We start from the raw sequence: 20,247 nt of genomic DNA on the forward strand, positions 1-20,247 counted from the left end.
AATAAAGAATGCTATGTGCACTACAACCAATTTAAAAGTTTGTAGCCGTTAGTATTCACAGTCTCGGAGTTAAGCAACCAAACATGTCACTGCACATAGTAATGAATGTAACTGTGTTTGTGCAATAAGGATTCTTTTCTTATCCCAGTGAGGGGACTGGGTTGTTGCCTAACCCATAAGACAAACATATAGATGAGAGAAAACCTGTACAGAGGCCATGGGGATGAGATGGAGGTGAAGGTCTTTGCTCAAGAGTCCAACAGCAGCATCAATCAACTAGCAATCTTCCAATCAAAGTCAAGGAGACCTAACTTCTGAAGCCCCGCACTGCTCTCCACACACAAGCATTTCAATTTGGAAGCAGTAGAAGATCCATATTGATCATATTGATAAATGGAGAAGAATGATCACTATCACTGATTTTGGTCATCCCATTGCACAATTTATGCTCTCAAAATTTGTTCATTACATCATGTGATCATGAATTAAAAAGTCTTCAATGAAACATCCTTGCATGTACTCCTGTGTGAGGCCATCCTTCTGGATGTTTGGTTCCTGTGAAGGATCAGTGTTCAGAGGGATTTCCGTGCCTGGGGCACCTACGCTGAGCTTGCTGAGATCTGGCCAATGGTGCCTCACAGAGCGTCGTCCTTATGTAAGTGAGAATGAGTATAAGGTGAAAGAATGCGTAATGGATGGATATGCAGCGATGGTTTGCGCGTGAACTTGGCTCAGTACGGAGAATTGTGACCAGACCGAGGCTGTCTGAAGCCACACTGCCTGACTCGCTCCCCCTGTTGAGAACCTGGAACCATTTTAAGTCACATTCATGGTCTCCAATGCTGTTTGCAGGTCTGACAGGAAGTCCATTAAGATGCTGCACGGTGATCCCAGGCCAGGAGGAAACATGCCGTTCGCAATGAGTCAGACAAATTCATGTCTGTAGGGACTGCTCAAAAAAAAAAAAAAAGACCATCCACGCATTTTTGTTATCTCCACCCTCCTTAATCCTTAATTAATAGAGCTTCTGGGATGCATTTATGACCAAGTTTCAGTTTGCATTTTCGTACCGATGATTAATTTTGGATACATTATCCTGTCATAATTCCTAACAGAAGATTCCCCATAACAGGATACAGAGAATTACTGCATCCTCACCCTTCTCACAGTCTCCGACCATCTAAAGAGGCTGCAGGTCACGTTTCCTATGTTGTTACCCAGATAATCCATCCATCCATCCATTTTCCAAACCGCTTATCCTATTGGGTCGCGGGGGGTCCGGAGCCTATCCCGGAAGTAATGGGCACGAGGCAGGGAACAACCCAGGATGGGGGGCCAGCCCATCGTAGGGCACACTCACACACCATTCACTCACACATGCACACCTATGGGCAATTTAGTGACTCCAATTAGCCTCAGCATGTTTTTGGACTGTGGGGGGAAACCGGAGTACCCGGAGGAAACCCCACGACGACATGGGGAGAACATGCAAACTCCACACACATGTGACCCAGGCGGAGACTCGAACCCGGGTCCCAGAGGTGTGAGGTAACAGTGCTAACCACTGCACCAGCTTAAGTGGGTCAAGAATCAGAAATCAGACTCTCCTGTTTGATGACCAAACAGTTACAATGCCATTATTATTATTGTTATTTTGATCCAACAAGTGGTTGTCAAATCCGTCAGCCATAGAGACAACACCTTGTAGAATGCACCATAGCCACAGGATTCATAAGAGAGAAGTTCCATGGTGGGAACGGTCTAGACAGCAAGAGAGGGCCGATAAAGCCAGAGTGGTTCTGATGGCTGTTTTTAACACTTGTAACCCATTTTCATGCTGCACAGGGTAATGCTCTCTCTGAATGGTCCTGCACAAGGTTCACCACCCATAAAATTCCCAGAATCCCACACACCTAGTGGTGTCAAAGCTAATTAACAGAGAGAATGTGTAGCCTAGATTTTTAACTAGAATATAAACCATATACAGCCTAGGTTCTGGGAAACGCTCCAGACCACTTTGACCCTGAACTGGACAAGATGACATAAAAAATGGATGGATGGATGGATGAATGGATAAACATTATACTCTGCTGGATCAAAACTCTATACCAATTTACAAGTAAAGTCTATACAGAGTATAGGATTAATGTATATAAGTAGTACAGCTATATATAGCTTCTGAAATAGTATGGAAAATGGCATGGGATTTCTGTATAGTCTTCACCTTTCACAAAATGAAACGGCAATATAAATCACAGATAAAAGAGTGGACAGATGTGGCAAAGCCGAATACATTTCTGGCAGAACGCCTGGACGAGTGACCGTCCAACTCAATCAACTCTCTAACTGTTGGACCGACACCAAACGTGTTTTAAGCCTGGAAACTCCACTGAAAAGCCGTCCCTCCTTTTTTATAAAGCTTGCAGATCTTCTGGGTCAGGTTTCCACTCCTTTTCAATTTCCTGGGCTTGTGCGTGACACCAGAACAGTCAACCATCAGATTTATTTGGCATCCTTGATTATGTGGAATATCACAGACGCCCTGCAGGATTGATTTATGCCCTTGACTTTGTCTCTGCAGTACATACTCTACAAATGTACAGCTGGGATTACTGCCTGGTTCCAGTCTCTTCTACCACTGATGAAAATGACACATCCTTCTTCCACTTGACTCATATTCCGCCTCACCCACACCTTCGCCTGGACGAACATCTACCATCCAAACCCAGCCCGTCTAATGCAGAGATTCTCCTCTTCCCTTTCTGTTCCTTCTCTGACAGGAAACCCATCATCATCCTACAGTACATACTGAAAATTTTGGGGGGGGGGGGGGGGACTACTGTGGTATCATCAGAAACTGCCAAGAAATCATCCACCCGTCTGTAACAACATTGTCTGCTGTCGTTCAACTTGTCGTCTCTCAACCTGCCTCAAGCAGCTCGCTTCTGACTGAATTCCATGCATGTGATATCAGGCTACTCTGCCTCTCCCAGAATACTCCTGGATGTCTCATCATTGTCTGCCTGAAACTTTGCTCTCCTGCATCCTTAGTTCAGCACTGTGGATCAGCTGATGTTAAGTGCAGACTCAGTGGAGCAACGGGATACGTGCCATTGGCAGCCAATGACTCAAAGGTCCCCAAAATGAAGGCAGATGCTGCAAACTCTGAGCATTTGCTGTGGCTTAGATCTGCGCCATGTCTGTGTGAAAAGTATCTTAACAGTCTATGCCATTCAAGAGCATGTCTTCTGGTTTACTGCATCTTTACCTCATCAAAGTAGCACGTGTACTCCATCTATACTTTCAAACACTCACATTTAACTCTTCTTGGGGAATGTAAACGTAATATTTCAATAAACCTTGAAAAAGATCATGAAATAACAAGCTTTGTACAGAAGTAACAATATTATTCTAACGAAACAGTGTCGAGCATTATGTCTTGATGATTAACAGTGAGGAATGGCAGGAATCGAATGATAATCTGAAAATTAGGGTCAGAAAATTAGGCAGTGTTCAGAAACCAGGGCAATGCGATTCGCAGGTCCAAAGGGCAGAAAAACGTGCCAGAGTTCAGAAACCACTGGCAGACAAGCAGAAGTACAGCAAGCCAAAGGTTCAGTAAGGAGGAAGCTCAACACCTCATAAAACAGCTGATTCAGACAAGGTCTTTATGTCTCCCGAAGGTTAATCAAGGAATGAGAATTGAGAGTGTCCAGAGTGCAGGTGTGCCGGAGTGTGCTTTGGTTGGATGCAGCTGCACTGTGCGGATTATTGACTTGAGACAGGAGTAACAGTTATAATATAATAACTTAACTGTGACAGGCTGAGAATCGATCCTTAATGGTTTTCTCTACCTTGCATATGGAAATACAGTCTTCCATTCAATTCATTCATTATATGCCAATTTCAACATTATGGATGTAACATTTATATTCATAATGGCAAACAAAATGCCCCAGAGCATGGACAACGATAAGTCTATTTACGTACTTTTTCATGTAACCTCTCGGGGGTTGTGCATGTGGCATAAAACGGACCTTTGCTTGGAACTGGCGTACACCAAAGCATAGTGCAGGGGTAGGGCCCTGATCCTGGAGTGCCGGTCCCACCAGGATTTCCATCCTACCTGGTCTCTGATGAATCACTCCTGATCTCAGGCAGATAGTAACTCATCAGGTAGGATAGAAAACCTGCTGCATTCTGGCAATCCAGGATCCGGGTCGCCTACTCCTTAGAGAGTAAGACTATATACTGCATAGACACGTACAATTTCCTTCAAACCTCAGCTCTGTTAGCTGTTTTATAAAACGAAATAACCGGCCCAATGCCCTCCATCTCTGTTTCTTTTTATTTTCGTCTGACTTTTTTTCTAAATGCTTTGAAGCACACTTCAAACCTAAGGATTTTTTCTTCTAAAGGGTAATTGGAAAGGCTTATGTGCGGCAAAACCAGTTTTAATCAAGTTACTAGAAAAGGAATAATGGTCAATAATTATGTTTGAAAATACTGAGGGTGCCCCCTGTGGTGCACCTCCCACAAATGAACCTGAACATCAGATAAATAGCAGCTAATCCATGTACACGAACGCTCCTTCTCCACACCCCATTGGGTAAATGTCGCAGTGATGCAACAGTGTCAGCAGCTGATGGTGCTGTGGTAATATCTCCAAACCGAGAGCGAGGGGGGGGAAAGCTCATGTGGCTGCTCTCCTAAATGCTGCTCTTACTGTTGTGATTCTTGTTCTTTTGAACAATTCTTAGATTTCCTCTGAATTCTGTCCCTGGCCGTAAGGTGAGGGGGGTGGGGGGTAATTGGGATGATTCCAAGGGCCCCGGAGTGACAGGAGCCCTAAAAAAATTGGAAAATAACTGGATTGGTCTAGACCGGGGGGCCCAATATGATATGCTTTCATCAGGCCCAAAATCTTTAGCAATGCCCCTGGTCCCTGAATCATCTGGGTGTATAATGAAACCCAAGAGAATTTAGGAAAGAATGAGAGCACTATATACCTATCAACACTACTGTATACCTATTTATCTTACTCTGCTGTTTTTCTACCACCAGCTTCTGCTTATGAAGACCTCCTAGGTATAGAGTACATCTAACTTGATTGCCTTGTGATGGACTGGCGTTCCATCCAGGATGTGGCCAGTATTACAGTGTATAACTTTCAGCACCTCAACTGTGTTAGTGGTCATGGACGAAGGGTGGAAGAAGAATAAATTAACAGTCATTTTTGAGGCTGGGATGACAAATTAAAACTATACACAAACGCATCTTGTATGCTGACATTTCTGCAAATTAAGTCGCACACCTCTGGACACCTGGAAACACTGTGAGAGATTATATTTGGGGGGGTTAGACAACAATTTGGCAGTTTGCCCAGCAAGTCCATGATCACACATTCCTGCAAATTACCGGCAAGGAGCCCAGCTCAAATAACACACCCTGTCACCTTGAGTTGTTCAAAATCTATCTGATGACTAAAAGTAACAGAAACAGGGGGTAGAGATTGAACTTAGTCTGAGAAACACCAAAGGTAGTGGAGAGATAATGGTACAGTATCCTCCTTGATGAGCATGCCCAGTTCGGGAGGCTTGCAAGCCAGATGCTTCTCACATGCAGTTTCCTAATGGTGGGATGAGCTGCTGAACCACATTCGGCCCTCAGACTCCCTCAGGACCCATCTGTTCCAGGATCACCTCTACGAGCCTGAGACCACTCCATGCTCCCTGAACGCACTTACTGTTCACTTCCTGCTGATTGAATAATTGTCTTATTAGTGTCGTGTTTTGTTTTGAAGACGTTGTCCTCCTCTTGCTTCAATACTGCTTACACTTGTAACTGGGCCATTCATCGGAAGTTCAGTCTAGCTGCACTTATGCCCAGTCGATTCCTTGACAGCACATATGTCTTTTACTAAAACCACTAAAAGTCAAACTCCACTGCCTGCCTAAACCACGCATGATGATCTGGGTGCAGTCGGGTTACAGAGGTAACCATCCTAGGCAACTCTATGAGAAAGAGGAACTTCAAGAAAGAGGAACTTAATAGCATTATTGCTATTTAATACATTAAAAAAGTCAATGCCCCAGAGGCTTAGCTGTAGAAGGATAACATCCATCCATCCATTTTCCAAACCGCTTATCCTACTGGGTCGCGGGGGGTCCGGAGCCTATCCCGGAAGCAATGGGCACGAGGCAGAGAAGGATAACATGTAACATATAAATGTACATGCCATTTTATATTATGGAAAGAGGGGTTTTGTAAACCAAATCAATCCACTATCAATTACACTGGAAATGGTTTTCATGAAGCTTCATTAATTATTAATAGGAATTGAATTAAATCTTTGAAAATTTGTGAGTGAAATATGCATGTCTTAGCAAACTGGGGCCAATCAAAATGTATATGTAACACACAGTGAAATTATCAAAATAAAGCCTATATGTTTTGACAGTTTCATACAACTCCCAAGGAGAATGTTTTTATTATCTAAATTTGTATTATCTCGATTATTTGCATTTTCATAACACCAAGGAGTCATGGGAAATGTCGGATTATAAACCAGACTGAGGAAGAAATCCCACTTGTAAATATGAAACCATGGTACACAATATTTTTAAAAGATAAGACGGCTATCGTAGTTATTTCAAGAGTATGTGTGTCAGGTGACACTAAAGTCAACAAAAAGAACAAATAAAATCTGCTCTCCATGCATCCCCTGGGGTGGACTGGTAGCTAAGATAAGTAGCTAAAAGATAAATGGAGGGAAACGCTTTGTAAGTTAATTGGATATTTTTTCGTTTCCCCTGTTTCAAATGCATGTAAATCTCCTTCGGTTGATGAACTCAGCTGATGAACATGAATTCCCCTTCATGTTTTAAAATATGAACCCACAAGGTAAGACGGTTTTGTGATGTTTCTTACACAAAGCTATGTGTATCCTTGGGCTTTACATCCGTAACAGCACTCAAACTTGAAAATATGTTCATGCTTTGATACTGGAAATTCCAAAATGGAATTTTGCCTTCTCCACCTTGGGGTGGAGAGGTTGGAAATTAATGTGGGGAGGAAAGGAAAAGAGACTGCAGACTTTCAAATAGGAGGGGGGCACAGGTACCGGCAGGTTATTCGCACCAAATTCTACCCCTCAGCTTCGCTACGCCCATGCCATCGATCTCCTTACAGCTAGCAGGGCGAGCCCCAGAAAGTGCCACCCCCCCCCCCCACCCCCCCCCCCCCCCTGCAGGCGTCAGTGCCCCACAAAGAGGTCTGACTAAGACAGCACTTCTCAGCCAAAACCACATTTGCGATTCTTCCATTTCAGCAGCATTTCCTATCAAACACCTGTAATGCTGCTCCCGATTCGGAAATATTTCCATCAGACCAGGAGCTCAACTAGATTAGCATTTGGAATTGGGATTCAAAGAGATGCTGGCAAAGGGAAAAAAAGTGTAACAGAGTACACACAGAAAGGCATTTTTTGATGTTTTCATTTTGATACCGTTCACCAAAATACAACAAAATGAGCTTCACATCAATCATCCCAGCTCCAGTAAATAATATAGCTGAAAATACAACAGGTAAAAGTTTACATAAAACACATATTCTATCTCATACAAAGGGACCAATATTATCATGAACAGGCCATGTTTCGTGTAAAGTAATGATTCCTTTAATATGTTAACAGTAGTTTACTATATTCTACTTATTTCTAAACCCAAAGCACATCCAGTGACAGTTGTCCCTCATTATTTTTCTTTGGCTTAATAGTTATAGTGATGGTATCATGCAAATCCCAGACCTCTAATTGAGGGATTTAAAGGCTCAGCCCGTGACGCCTTCCTTGCATACAAATACCAAAACTTTGAAAGCACGGGCACCAGAGGGAAACAGCCTAAGGTAGGAGAAACCCTGCAACCAGCCACAGCAACTGTCAGCACACGCAGCGGAGATCCTACGATAAGATTTTCGCCGTGAAAACCGAATCGACAGCGGAATCGACTTCCCGACGGGGTAACACATTTACCCCTAATTGCCACTCAGATGTGACAAGGGTAGTTCAATTTCAAACGTGACAATAATTGGAACAAACACAATATTTCATCTCCTCCCCCCTTGGACATCACAGACCCATGAGATAATTAAAACCTGCTCATCTATCGGTCTGTGTTTTTGCAGGAACACAGTCGGTGCTTCACAGTAAGCACCCATGTGGGGTCCCAGACACTGCCGTAATTGCCAGGATGTGGGTTCCTTTCCCCTCACACACCCCTGCTTTAGTTACACATGCATTTGTTTGATTTAGTGGGGTAAAGAAAACACCTTTATCACCCTCATGAAAATGTCTCACCGGAGATGTATGCTACATGCTGCTCTGCATATGGATGTATAAAATTGAGCACAAGCACTTACCCTTCCAGGCGACACTACTATTCACAAGTGCTAGCCACAGACCAGGTCTTCTCCAGGTATCGAGCACCGTGAAAACCACTAATATGATACCTATACCAAACCTACCAAAGTTAAAATGTGTGGCTTTATGGATACTAAGTCAATGGGGCTTGTGTTAGTGTCTAATGTTTATTTAGGCGTCATTTATTTATTTTTTTAAATCTTTGTATTACATCATAAATACTTAATACATATTTAATATATTTTTAATAAATACAAATATTTAATATTTTGTGACAAACTATTAATGATGTTTTTTATAACTTCAACATCCATACATTCATCTGTTCCTCCCTTCACCCATCTTAGACCAGTTTATTAACTAAGGGATATGGGAAATGTAAATAATGTACCTGTGCAAGTTCAAAATAATTGTATGCATTTTACATTTGACTCATGGAACTCATGGTATTGCAATTGATAAGTACTTTGTAGCAAATTTATGGGACAGGACAGTACAAATCTTAGCAAATAGTTCCTCTAGTTAACAATTTTTGGTGCAGGTCGAATTGTATTGCTTATATTTTCAAAAAATTTAATTTCAGTACATCATGACGATTCATTTTTTAACACAAAAGACGCAGGACTCAAGGGCAGGTGTTTTGGCAAAACAAAGGGTGGTTGTAGTATTGACCTCGAAAGAACAGTAACTAAGGAAATAAGATCGCAAGAGATCAAAAACAAGAGGAGAGAAGCATGGAAGGACACAAGCAACACGGGGGATCAACATCAATGACTGGACTGGAGAACACAAGACTGGGAAGAATGTGTATATGAGACTAATGAGGTAGCTAAGTAGAGGCAGCTGGAAGTAATTAACACGAGCATGACACACACCAGGAGAAGACAGACAGGTGGAGGAACCACAGAGAAAAGGACAGAAACACAGGACACAAGCCAAGGTAAACTAAAGGCAGGACAGGGCAATGAGACAGAGAATGAAGCATGATGAACAGAAATGGTTCCCAGATCCTGGAGGGCAGGGTGGTGAACGTGGGTCCTGGGTCTTCCTGGGTCCATTCCCCTGTCTGGACTGCAGGCTGAAAGGGCCACAGAGGGCCAGCAGGACTGCGTGGCACAGAGGAAACTTTATGGAGGAAGACGCCGTGGGTTCTCTTCTTGGGGCTCAGCAGGAGGGTCACCCAGATGGGCAGTGTCGGGTGCAGAGAGGTCCGGACGGCTGGCACAGATGATGTGCCCCTGTCTCCCGCCCCTCCCTTAGACTAATACTGGTCACCGCCCTTGGAACTGGGACCAGAGTGGCCCAAGCCTCGGGCGGAGGTAGGGCCCATTAAGCAAGACTAATGGCAAGGCCCAAGTCTTCTGGAGTGATATCCTCTGAATCTATCCCCTTTGGGCTGACGGTGACCAGCAAGGGATGAGGAGACCAGCTGGGGCGAGCCAAAAGAAGAGGTGGGTGCCAGGGTGACGACAGGAGATGGGATGAGTGCTGGCGGGACATCAGGAGACGGGGCTGGAGCTGGCAGAACATCAACAGGGCAAGGCCACGACGCCTGGTGGTGACCAGCATGCAGCCTTGATGCCTGGAGATGAGGAGGGCGCAGCCAGGACACTGCGATTAGGTTCAGGTGGCACAGCTGCTGTGGGGCCAGGTGCGTATGATGTAGCCATTCTTGGGCCGTGAGCCTATGACTGTGGAGCATCCTTCTCTGGCACGGGTGGCGTGGCCCATTCTGGGCCAGGAGCCTGAAGCACGGGCAGAGCAGTCCTCTCTGGGATGGGAACCTGACACATAGCCTCCTGGGGCATGGCAGAAGTAAAGACAGACTCTGGAGGCCCGGCAGAGGAGAAGATGATCCCTGCTAGCTTGGTTCTGGAGGCTCCAGATGAGCAGTGGCCTCTCCCAGGTCAGACTCTAGGGGCTGAGGAGAAGCAGATGCGGCCCCTCCTCGACTGGACTTCAGAAGCTCGAGTGGAGCGGCGGCCCCAACTGGGCTGGGCTCTGGAAGCAGTGGAAACCTCTACTGGGCCAGATGCTGGAGATATGATGGCAACCTCTTCTGTCCAGGACTCTGGAGGCACTGAGCCTGGTGGGGCGACAGCTTTGGACACTGCTAACTTCCTCCATTTCTTCCACCTGCGATGGGAAAGAGCAGGAGGGGCTATGGCAAGTTCCGAGGAGCCGGCGTATGAATCTGCACCGCAGGGTTGTGCCGCCACATCAGGTGTTAGTCCTTAGCTTGCAGGCAGGACGACTCTGGCAGATCTCACAGCTCTGGTGTCCTTGCTGGTCTTTGGACCCAGAGAACACTGGGAATCCATTCCATGGGGTGTAGGGAAGCCAGGGCTGACAGTACAGCAGTGAAGTTACTTAAGAAGTCCAGTCATTCTGTCACGTAACGAGAGACAAAGGATTCAAGGGCAGACGTTTTGGTGCAACAAAATGGGGTTGATTAAACTGAAAATAACAGTCACTGAAAATTGACAAATGATCAAAAACAGCAGGAGCAGAGCAAGGCAGGGCAAAGGCAGCACAAGGATTTGATGTTAATGACTGGACTGGGGAACATAGAATTTGTAAGTATGTATATATCAGACTAACGAGGGAACTAACAAGAGGCAACTGGCAGTGGTTAACATGAGGGTTAGGAACGAGAGGTAAGACAAATGAGTAACAGGCGTGGCTGTTAGGGTCACTCAAGGGAAGAGACAGGAGGGTCAGGTGGACGTTACAGAAATACTTTGTATACTGTAGAGCAGAGATAATTTCATTTTTGCTATCTTCATGTTTTCTTGGAAGACATTTATGGAAGAAATGTTCAGAATTATGAAAAGATGTTGTCTTGGTAACTTATAGTTACATCCACATACATCCATAGTTGACAAAGTTGATAAAGTGAAGTTGTTCTTTATGTGCATGTTTATTTATTATTGTATAGAAAGATCCATCATATTATCATCCTTTGTTGTTGAATTAATGCCATTACAGATAAATCTCACTCTCCTATGAAGGTAAAAGTCAATGAGAAGGAAAATTTCCTGCCCATAGCTGTTTGCATCTATTGATTCTTAAAGGAAAGTTTTAAATGAATGACTTATAGAAGACACACTTGTATGGATATGTCTAGTGAGAGCCACCTCGGGAGATTAGTGGGAATTTTTCTAGCTAAGCATTTACTGTACAGCACCGTTTCTTAACCTGGTCCTTGGGGGACCCCCAGAAGGTCGATGGTTTTGCTCCCTTGCAGCAAAAATGTGAACTGTCTGGCAGGGGGCTGGGAGACAGCAAAAACGTGGACTGTCTGGCAAGGTTGCTGGGAGGGAGCAAAAACGTGGACTGTCTGGCAGGGGGCTGGGAGGGAGCAAAAATGTGAACTGTCTGGCAGGGGGCTGAGAGACAGCAAAAACGTGGACTGTCTGGCAAGGTTGCTGGGAGGGAGCAAAAACGTGGACTGTCTGGCAAGGTTGCTGGGAGGGAGCAAAAACGTGGACTGTCTGGTAGCGAGCTAGGAGGAAGCAAAAATGTAAACCGTCAGGGGATTTCCAAGGACCAAGTTAAGAAACACTACTGTAGAGTATTCTTGGGGAAGCAGAAATGCTGGGCCATGCTCAGTACAATTTAACAAGGATTATAGTTTGCTAATATCGCCATTCATTATGTTGGAGGATTCACAGATCTTCAAACAACGGCTGCCGGGAGGATGGACTCCCACATAATGGAAACAGCTTTCATCACAATATCAACTTGTGGTCTGGGAAGACTTTGTTTTTAATAATATTGCCCAAGCGGGTGTATTTTTGAGTGTATGAGGTGCCGGGATATAGTGTCGAGCGTATTCACAGAGTTTAACCAAAGCCCTGAGTATTCGCAGACATACTCAGATTTCACTAATTTGAAGACCTCTCCACATTATACAATAATGGAAGAAGAAAAAAATTATCAAAATAACTATGATTATAAAAAGGTTCAGTATTATACCCCTTAGTGATGGAAAAGAATGATGTGGATACTGTGGTTGGCATTGTATTTACTGTTCATAAACTGAAATCTCCTTTCAACTATGTTGTATTGAATTAGGTCAGTGTATCTATAGGGAATGTATAGAATGTATCTATAGGGAATGTATCAGAGAAAACTACTCATGTGGGAGAGATTAACAAGTGTAATATGCTAAGATTGTTCAGTTTTATTTTACCAAGCTATGTATTTATTAAACTACCGATATTATTTTAAAAATCTAGTCAAATACATAGAAAAAATAAGCTAAAATTCCATTTCACACTAAGTCATATGCTACAGAGCATAACTACAGAGTTATAGCATTTTGTGGAATAAAATTAGTAATGTCATGTGGGCAGATGGCCACACAATATTCCGGCCCACGTGTGAGCTCAGGTCGCAGTTCTGGAATTCTCAGTCTTCTGAATACATAGCAATGCATGAACAGGAAGAAGCCATGTGTTTGATGGTGGAAGTCACATGTTTGGGGAATTCTGGGTAAAGGCAGTGCTGCTGACATGGCAGCTAATAGAGAAAAACAGGTGAGCGTGACTTTCTACAAGTTGGGAAAGAACAGGACTGTGGCGTTGGCCTATATATATCCTCCGGTTTACTGTATCAGATACAGCCAAATGCAGCACCTTATACATCAAAGATCAAAAGGAAAATGCTTACAGCATCACTTAAATACACCTGTACGCACACAGTTAGACAAAATCACCAAAACACTGAATTAGGGCAAATTACTGCCCGGAAACAGTGAAATATTACTTTCCATTTCCAGTTTATAATAAAGAATATATCTGGTGAACATCCATAATATCCAAATGAAGATTATTCACAAGCCTATAATGAAATGCACGCTTATTTGTTTAAATCTTAATTAACAAGCATTGTGCTCATAATGCAGAAATGAACTCTTTGTTTTCAAATGCTTTTGTCACCAAAGGCGAACTCTTTCGGTGTAAAATTCTGGTTTTCAAAGCCTGCTCTTTTAAATTCTGTTAAATGGCATGATTAAAGTGATTTATTGTGTGTCCTTAAAAGAGAATGACATGGCATTAAGCCTGGTATAAAGCATGGCAGAGATAAGTAAGAGAAAAAGAATTATATCTTTTTCACAGTTATTGCTAGTTTAATAAGCGACTGCATGGTCAAAGGTTTGGAACAGCAGGAAGCTTAGTGAACTGATCAGTGTCGTCTCAGGGTAAACAGGGAGGGATGTCTCTCAGCCAACTTATGAATCCGATCTTATGAAATCACATGATTTATACATGATTTTAGTATAAGCCAGAAAAACTGCCATGAGGCCTCGGCAACAAGAATTAATGCTTTAATGGCTGACACGAGAGAAGTTGTGTGACTTGGGAAATATATTCATTCATTCATTCATTCACTCATTCATTCATTCATTCATTCATTCACTCATTCATTCATTTACTTGTTTCATTGTTCTGATTTATAGCCACTAAAAGTGTGCTAAGCACATTGAATCGCTTATAAACCCATCTGTTTAACACTCCCAGTCTGTCTTGTGATTTGACAGGTGACATATTAAAAAAATAGGTATGTTCAGGTTCATCATAGAACAAATCCTATATTGTGTCAGGAAAAGGTATAGATCATGCTGCTTTGCTAAATGTTTTGTGTATAGTTTGTATTTCCATAAGCCATAAGGGTATTTTCAGGTAACGTTATTATAAAAGGAGCCAAAGAAAGGTAAATTCTGTAATTTGGGCATGCTAACTTTCAATTTTTGTATTGGGAGGACTACTTGGAATATGTATATTATGGACTTCGCCCAGACTTAGACCCAAGTCATCTGAGGAAGTTCTGCCCATTGCAAGAAAGACTTGGTCTGCAATAATAATGTTACTTCTATGGTACAAAACAGCATGAAACATTTAGTTAGACTCGTTGCCATTTCTTACAGGAATGCTACGGATTACTGATAAATAAATTTCATAGACCACAGAGCAGCGTCACATACATACTGGTCTCAGAAATTTGTTGGGCTCAAGTTTAGTAGTAGGCTACTCCGTAAAAAGACATTTGGTTAAATATCACATTGTGATAAATGTGCATGAATTTACGTAGGGAAACATGGAGGTATCTCTTTTTTTTAGTTTCACGTCACAGTATTCTACAAAGGAATCGCAAAAAAAGCTGAAGCGCCGCTTTGTAGGTGCGTCTACCCCAAGCGGCATCGATCGCTACCCTGGGAATCAATTTTTATCTCTCTCATCGTAAACATAGCTGCTAGCCAAAAAAAAAAATCGACCAACAGATAAAAGAGAATGTATTCACATATTATACAGAAGGATACGTGCATTTTAATAGCGTGCATTATTATTTCTCTGGTTTTCAGAGTGAAAGACGTTTGCAGCACAACTGCAACTCAGAAGCGTCGCTCGGCAATTTCACATATGCATGTTACAACTTTTGCAATGTTTGCAATTAAAAATTTTAGGAAGAAAAGGGTATTTCTCAGCAAACACCAATGCATGTGTTTGCATTCACATAAATCCTTACCTGAAAGAGCCGCAAAATGTTCGCGACCATGATGGATACCGAACTCGCCGACGCTCCTATGACCCCGACAACTTTCTCGGGCTTGACAAAAACAGGAGGCTCCCCGTTCGTGCATCTTACATCCGAAGTGTCTTTTTGTATAAGAGCTTGTACGAAGGTAAGGGACTGTTCCAAAGCATAAGTGTCCCTGGAACAGGTATCTAACACACGAGCACCTAAGGTGATATTCGGCAAAAGGTCGTCGTCGCTGTTTATCTGGTCCAAAGCGTACATCATAGCCTCCAGCCTGTGGATCCCATTCTCCCTTTTGATATCCCCGCAAGGCATCCCAGGAAGACCCCGAGCATGTACCGGGAAAAGGCCGCCCAGAGTCAGATCGCCTTCCATTCTTATGGAATGGGGCGCATAGATTTCCTGCGACAAAGCCAACTCCAGAAATGGTTTCATCACCCAAAACACTTTCCATATAAAGTGGGACTTCAATCCGGCGTCAGGGGTACTTCTGGCCATAGCTCTTCTTCCTACCGCGTACTTCGATTCAGAGGAAAAACAGACACAAGGCACTTTTAATTCTTAAAAAATCGACGAGATGGGAAGTAAAAAAAATAAATAAGCCCATTTCATATTTTTTCCTTTAAAATTGAACTTAACAGGTGGAGAAGCACAAACGCGATAACAAAAATAGAGCAAGAAGACAAAATAACACGATGGAATAATGCGCTATTCACCCAAACAGCGCGCACGTCTTGGCAACATCGCTGGGATCGGCGTCGCTTGTTGCTCGGAGGGACATTATATATTACAAGAGAACCCCACTGATAGGGTGAAAAACCAATATTAGTAACTCAACAGATTGTTGAAGAATGCATATTAATAAGCCACAAAATCTCAGTAAGCGGGTAAGTGTGACATTATTCCAGCCGCAAATCGGAGTCAGTCCGAGTCCCACGCCGAACGGATAACGTTGTGCCACGGTGCATAACTACACAGCAATTATGCTGGTGTAAACTGGAAACCAAACAAGCCGGCAGCAATGAACACGTACCTATGCTTAAAAAGTTCAAGACAAGAAGTATATATATCACACGCACATACTAAAACATTGCGAAATGATGCATGCGGTAGAAGCGCGTCTTTTTAGATCCAGCGGGACTGCGTGATATCCATTCCGCTCAGATGAACTCCATGTCGGTTAAGGTATGTGCAGCCTTAGGAAGGAAAGTCCATTCGGTATATGACGCCTCGCATTACAGAAAAAAATACCAAAAAAAAAAAATACTGCCGACAAAGCAAGGTATAGCAAGTGTCTCCCCCTGAGTCAATGGAGGGGATGACGCCTCCTCTCACTCCACCCGGAATCAAACATTCATTTGTTAAATGACTCAATGTTGAGATCTTACTACTCGCGATCAGTCTTCAGTTCCACAGGTTTCCGTGGGGGGGATACAGAAGCTACGTCATTATCAAAACTATGAGTATAATCCCCAAAAGTAGTAGTGTAGCAACAGCACGTGCACAGCTTCCTGAATTGTGCAATTAAAACGTCATTAACTTTGAAGTATTTGGTGTGTTATCCGCAGGGCTGTCTTTCTCATTCAGTTATGTTATGGAGAAATCATGTCAGCATATTTCATCTCATGTGCTGAATTATGCATCGGGGTGAATGTCCAAAAAACTAGATTCCATTGGTCCATTGCTTTTTTCTTCAGTATCCGGAATTCAATTTTGCATGTCGTGTAACACAAAAGAGGGAGAAAACGCTTTGACAGTCGCGTACCCAGCTGTTTTTTTCCCAATGTGAAGACTCTCTCTCGCTCTCTCTCTCTCTCTCTCTCTCTCTCTCTCTCTCTCTCTCTATCTATCTCTCTCTCTCTCACTCTCTCCTGCACGCACTCCGTTTCTCTCTCGCTTTCTCTCAGCACTTACTGGCACACCTCCAATCCGTCACTCCAATTAATAAAGTATATCTCATTATAATAAAATATACTGACTTTGATACATTATACTCCAGCGATTTTCAGCTTTAAACCTGGAAATAATCGGAGCGGAAAGACTTAATAAATATATAATTTAAAGACGATGAAAGGGTAAAAGACTATTCAGAGTCAATGAGAGGTTATGAGAACAGGTGAATATACTTAACTACAGAAAGTCGAAATTATCTGTAATTTTAAAACGCAGGCCTTTTTTCAACTCAAACATAACTGTCGTTATTAAATATGGACGCCAGGAAATTGAGTTAAAATGTTCTTTTCAAGTCCATGTATTTCAATAAAATTTTATTAACAAATAAATTCATATCTATCAATGATACGCAGGTGATAGGTGATGAATGTTTGAATACCGCACTCAAGCAAGTTCTTAGGAGGAAACACTGTCTTAAGAAAAAAATAGTCTGCATTTAATAAAAATATTATTTGGTACCGAGTGTGACGCGGTGGCTCTGTGGGTAGAATTGTTGCCTCACAGCATTAGGTTGGTGTCACCCAGCTGCTCTGAGCTGGTAGAACTTGAATGATCTCCCTGTGTTGCGTGGGTTTCCTCCTGCAGTCCAAAGACATGCAGTTAGGCTAATTGGTGTCTCTGCATTTGCCATGCTGAGAGAATGAATGTGTGTATGTGTCCTGCGATGGCCTGGCATCCCATCCGTGCCATATCCCCTAAGCTACCTGGGACACGCTCCAGCTGCCCTCCGTAACCCTGACCAGGAAAAACAGTAGGAGGCTGGATTTGCAGAGATTAAAAGGGAGACTTGAGTCATTTTTGGAAAAAGCTATTGCTAAGTAGATATGAGAGATGTGCATATCTGTCTCGGCACACGATTTGAAAAGGAAATGTTTCCCCACCTGCACAGTATTCCTGTATATAATGTAGCTTTTATCTTAAACCTGTAAATGGGCAGATCAATTATACATATATAATCACAGGGAGAAGCGGTAACGTTATTTAAAGAAGAGGGCTTTGCACTTTACAGGTACATGTAGGAGGGGTGAAATTATAGGAAATGCAAAGTAGAAACAACAATTGGAAAGCATAAAAAAACAGTGGGGGCGGCATGGTGGTGCAGTGGTTAGCACTGTCGCCTCACACCTCTGGGACCCGGGTTCGAGTCTCCGCCTGGGTTACATGTGTGCGGAGTTTGCATGTTCTCCCCATGTCGTCGTGAATGGTGTGTGAGTGTGCCCTGCGATGGGCTGGCCCCCCATCCTGGGTTGTTCCCTGCCTCGTGCCCATTGCTTCTGGGTTAGGCTCCGGACCCCCCCCCCCCCCCCCCCCCCGCGACCCAGTAGGATAAGCAGTTTGGAAAATGAATGGATGGATGGAAAAAAACAGGGAGGGGGTGTGTAGCCAGAGGTCCCCTGAGAGAGAATGCAGCTCATTAATACTGCTTGCAGATGGAAGGCGCTTGTCACCTGACTTTGCCCATCTTAAATGATCCATGTCCCACCCCCACCTCACAAACAGAATTAGGGATGTTGCAGGTAGTAGAGAGAGCACATTATCTAGATATTGATGTGTGCGGCATCCAAAATCACTAACTCTGATATAGGAGGTGTTTTAGTATTAAGGTCATTTGCTTTGCCATTCTTATGTTCGTTCATTCAGGTTAATATAAACTGTTCAAACACATTGATGCCGTTGTTATATTAGCAGGCATGTGTTTTAGTGTCAAACTGACATAGACATAGACCTCTTACTCGGTTTGTAAGTGGACAAATGTGTTTAATGACTAACATGAGATCTCAGAGCCAGGCAGTGGGAATCGACAGCACTCTTATCAAGTTGATGGACACCTTGTCACTTATGAACACAATAAATTGCATTGAAAAGTGATTTTGGTTGTTGTTGTTGTTGCCAAAGTACAAATACAGGGGCTTTACAGTGTTAACGCGAATGGAATGGAAGCAATCGCTTTACTAAGAGAGACAGAAGACATTCATCACTTCGGTCTGCCCTAAACAGGCTTCTACCCTTGACAGGAATCAGCAGGTAACTAATTTCTGTCCCGCTGGTCAGGAGCAGGAAATGCGCTGTTCCATCGCTGACTGTGTGTGACAGTATTCCACTCTAACTGAGTTTTTCCCAACAAGGTTATCACTTGCAATACGGCCGCAGAAAGTGAAATGTGCAAACCCCACAATTTTACACAGCCCATGGTTCGGCCTGATCGGATATTATATTGAAGGGAGGGTTATTTTTGACAGGACCATCAGTGTTGTGATTATGTGTTTTTCAACATGTTGCCTTCCTCTAGGGAATTAATTTTGATGTAAAAACCATGGAGGCAGTTGGCCATTTGGTCATGTAAAGGCGTGGATGTGTTAATGGGAGGTTTCTGGTTCATGTCTCCGTCATCCTCTTGAACCAAGCATTTAACCTAGACCACCCCAATTAAAATATTTAGTTGTTCAGAAGGGCAAAAGTAAAATCGGCTAAATAACTGAATACAGGTTACAGTTCCTGCCCAGTAACCTTACCTGCAGTATTCAGTATACAGCACAGCAACTCAAAACATGTATGTAGAAACAGTCGGCAGTCTTCGCATTGTTTGAGGTGGGACATGTCGATTTGGAGCTCTAAAAGTAATTTAGAACAAAATCCCAGCCAAAAAATGTAGGTGGATACGCACTAAGACTGAGGAAAACATCATACCGTGCGTCACAGTCTGAATCTCCGCCAACACCTGAGTGGGAATAGTTTTGCCAAACCTACCATAAAGATGCTGACCAAAGCATTACAACTAGTGATTTTATATTACTTTCCCCTTCATTTCCATACAAGTTCAAATTCTGTCACCCTTTCTAAAGCTATTTTCTAATGGTTTCTCCTACACAGGGACGGCACGCAGCATGAATGTATGGATGCTGAAACTGTCTGGGTGTTTTTTTTTCTCAGGCTTCACTGAGGTTGGAAGTTAGATGACCTAATTTTCAATGAGAAGCTTAAACTGCAGCCCAGTTCCTCTCTGAAATGGATAAATAGTAAGGGCGATGAAGCATGCTTAAATCATCACACTATTTCATTTGCATTTAACCTTAAGCATTAAGCGTTTACATTAAGAAATAGCAACCTCAAAATAGTATAGCCATTATACTGGCACTGGGATACAATTACCAGTTCCATGACATATACCAGTGGCATAGTATCTTATTGGTAATGGGGACAGATCATTTATTTCAACAAGGTAAATGACTAGACTGCATCCCATTTGCCAGTGCTCATACCACATGACACTTGCTTTTGCTGACTGTTTATATGAGCTTGTGTCTGTTTTCCTTCCTGATTTATGCCAGACC

General features: G+C 43.0%; 1 protein-coding gene across 2 annotated transcripts in view; it reads right to left on the reverse strand.

Annotated features, from left to right (window-relative positions):
* LOC125747959 (metabotropic glutamate receptor 7) overlaps window positions 1–16,731 on the reverse strand; it is a 145,234-nt gene extending 128,503 nt beyond the window's left edge. For both annotated transcript variants that reach the window (XM_049023662.1, XM_049023663.1), the window contains exon 1: window positions 14,951–16,731. In XM_049023662.1, the coding sequence (XP_048879619.1) occupies window positions 14,951–15,460 (510 nt within the window). In that variant the 5' untranslated portion in view covers window positions 15,461–16,731. The remainder of the gene's footprint in view (window positions 1–14,950) is intronic.
* Window positions 16,732–20,247: the final 3,516 nt, after the last annotated feature.

The sequence above is a fragment of the Brienomyrus brachyistius genome, chromosome 8 (genome assembly GCF_023856365.1).
Source record: "Brienomyrus brachyistius isolate T26 chromosome 8, BBRACH_0.4, whole genome shotgun sequence".
Taxonomy (NCBI): domain Eukaryota; kingdom Metazoa; phylum Chordata; class Actinopteri; order Osteoglossiformes; family Mormyridae; genus Brienomyrus; species Brienomyrus brachyistius.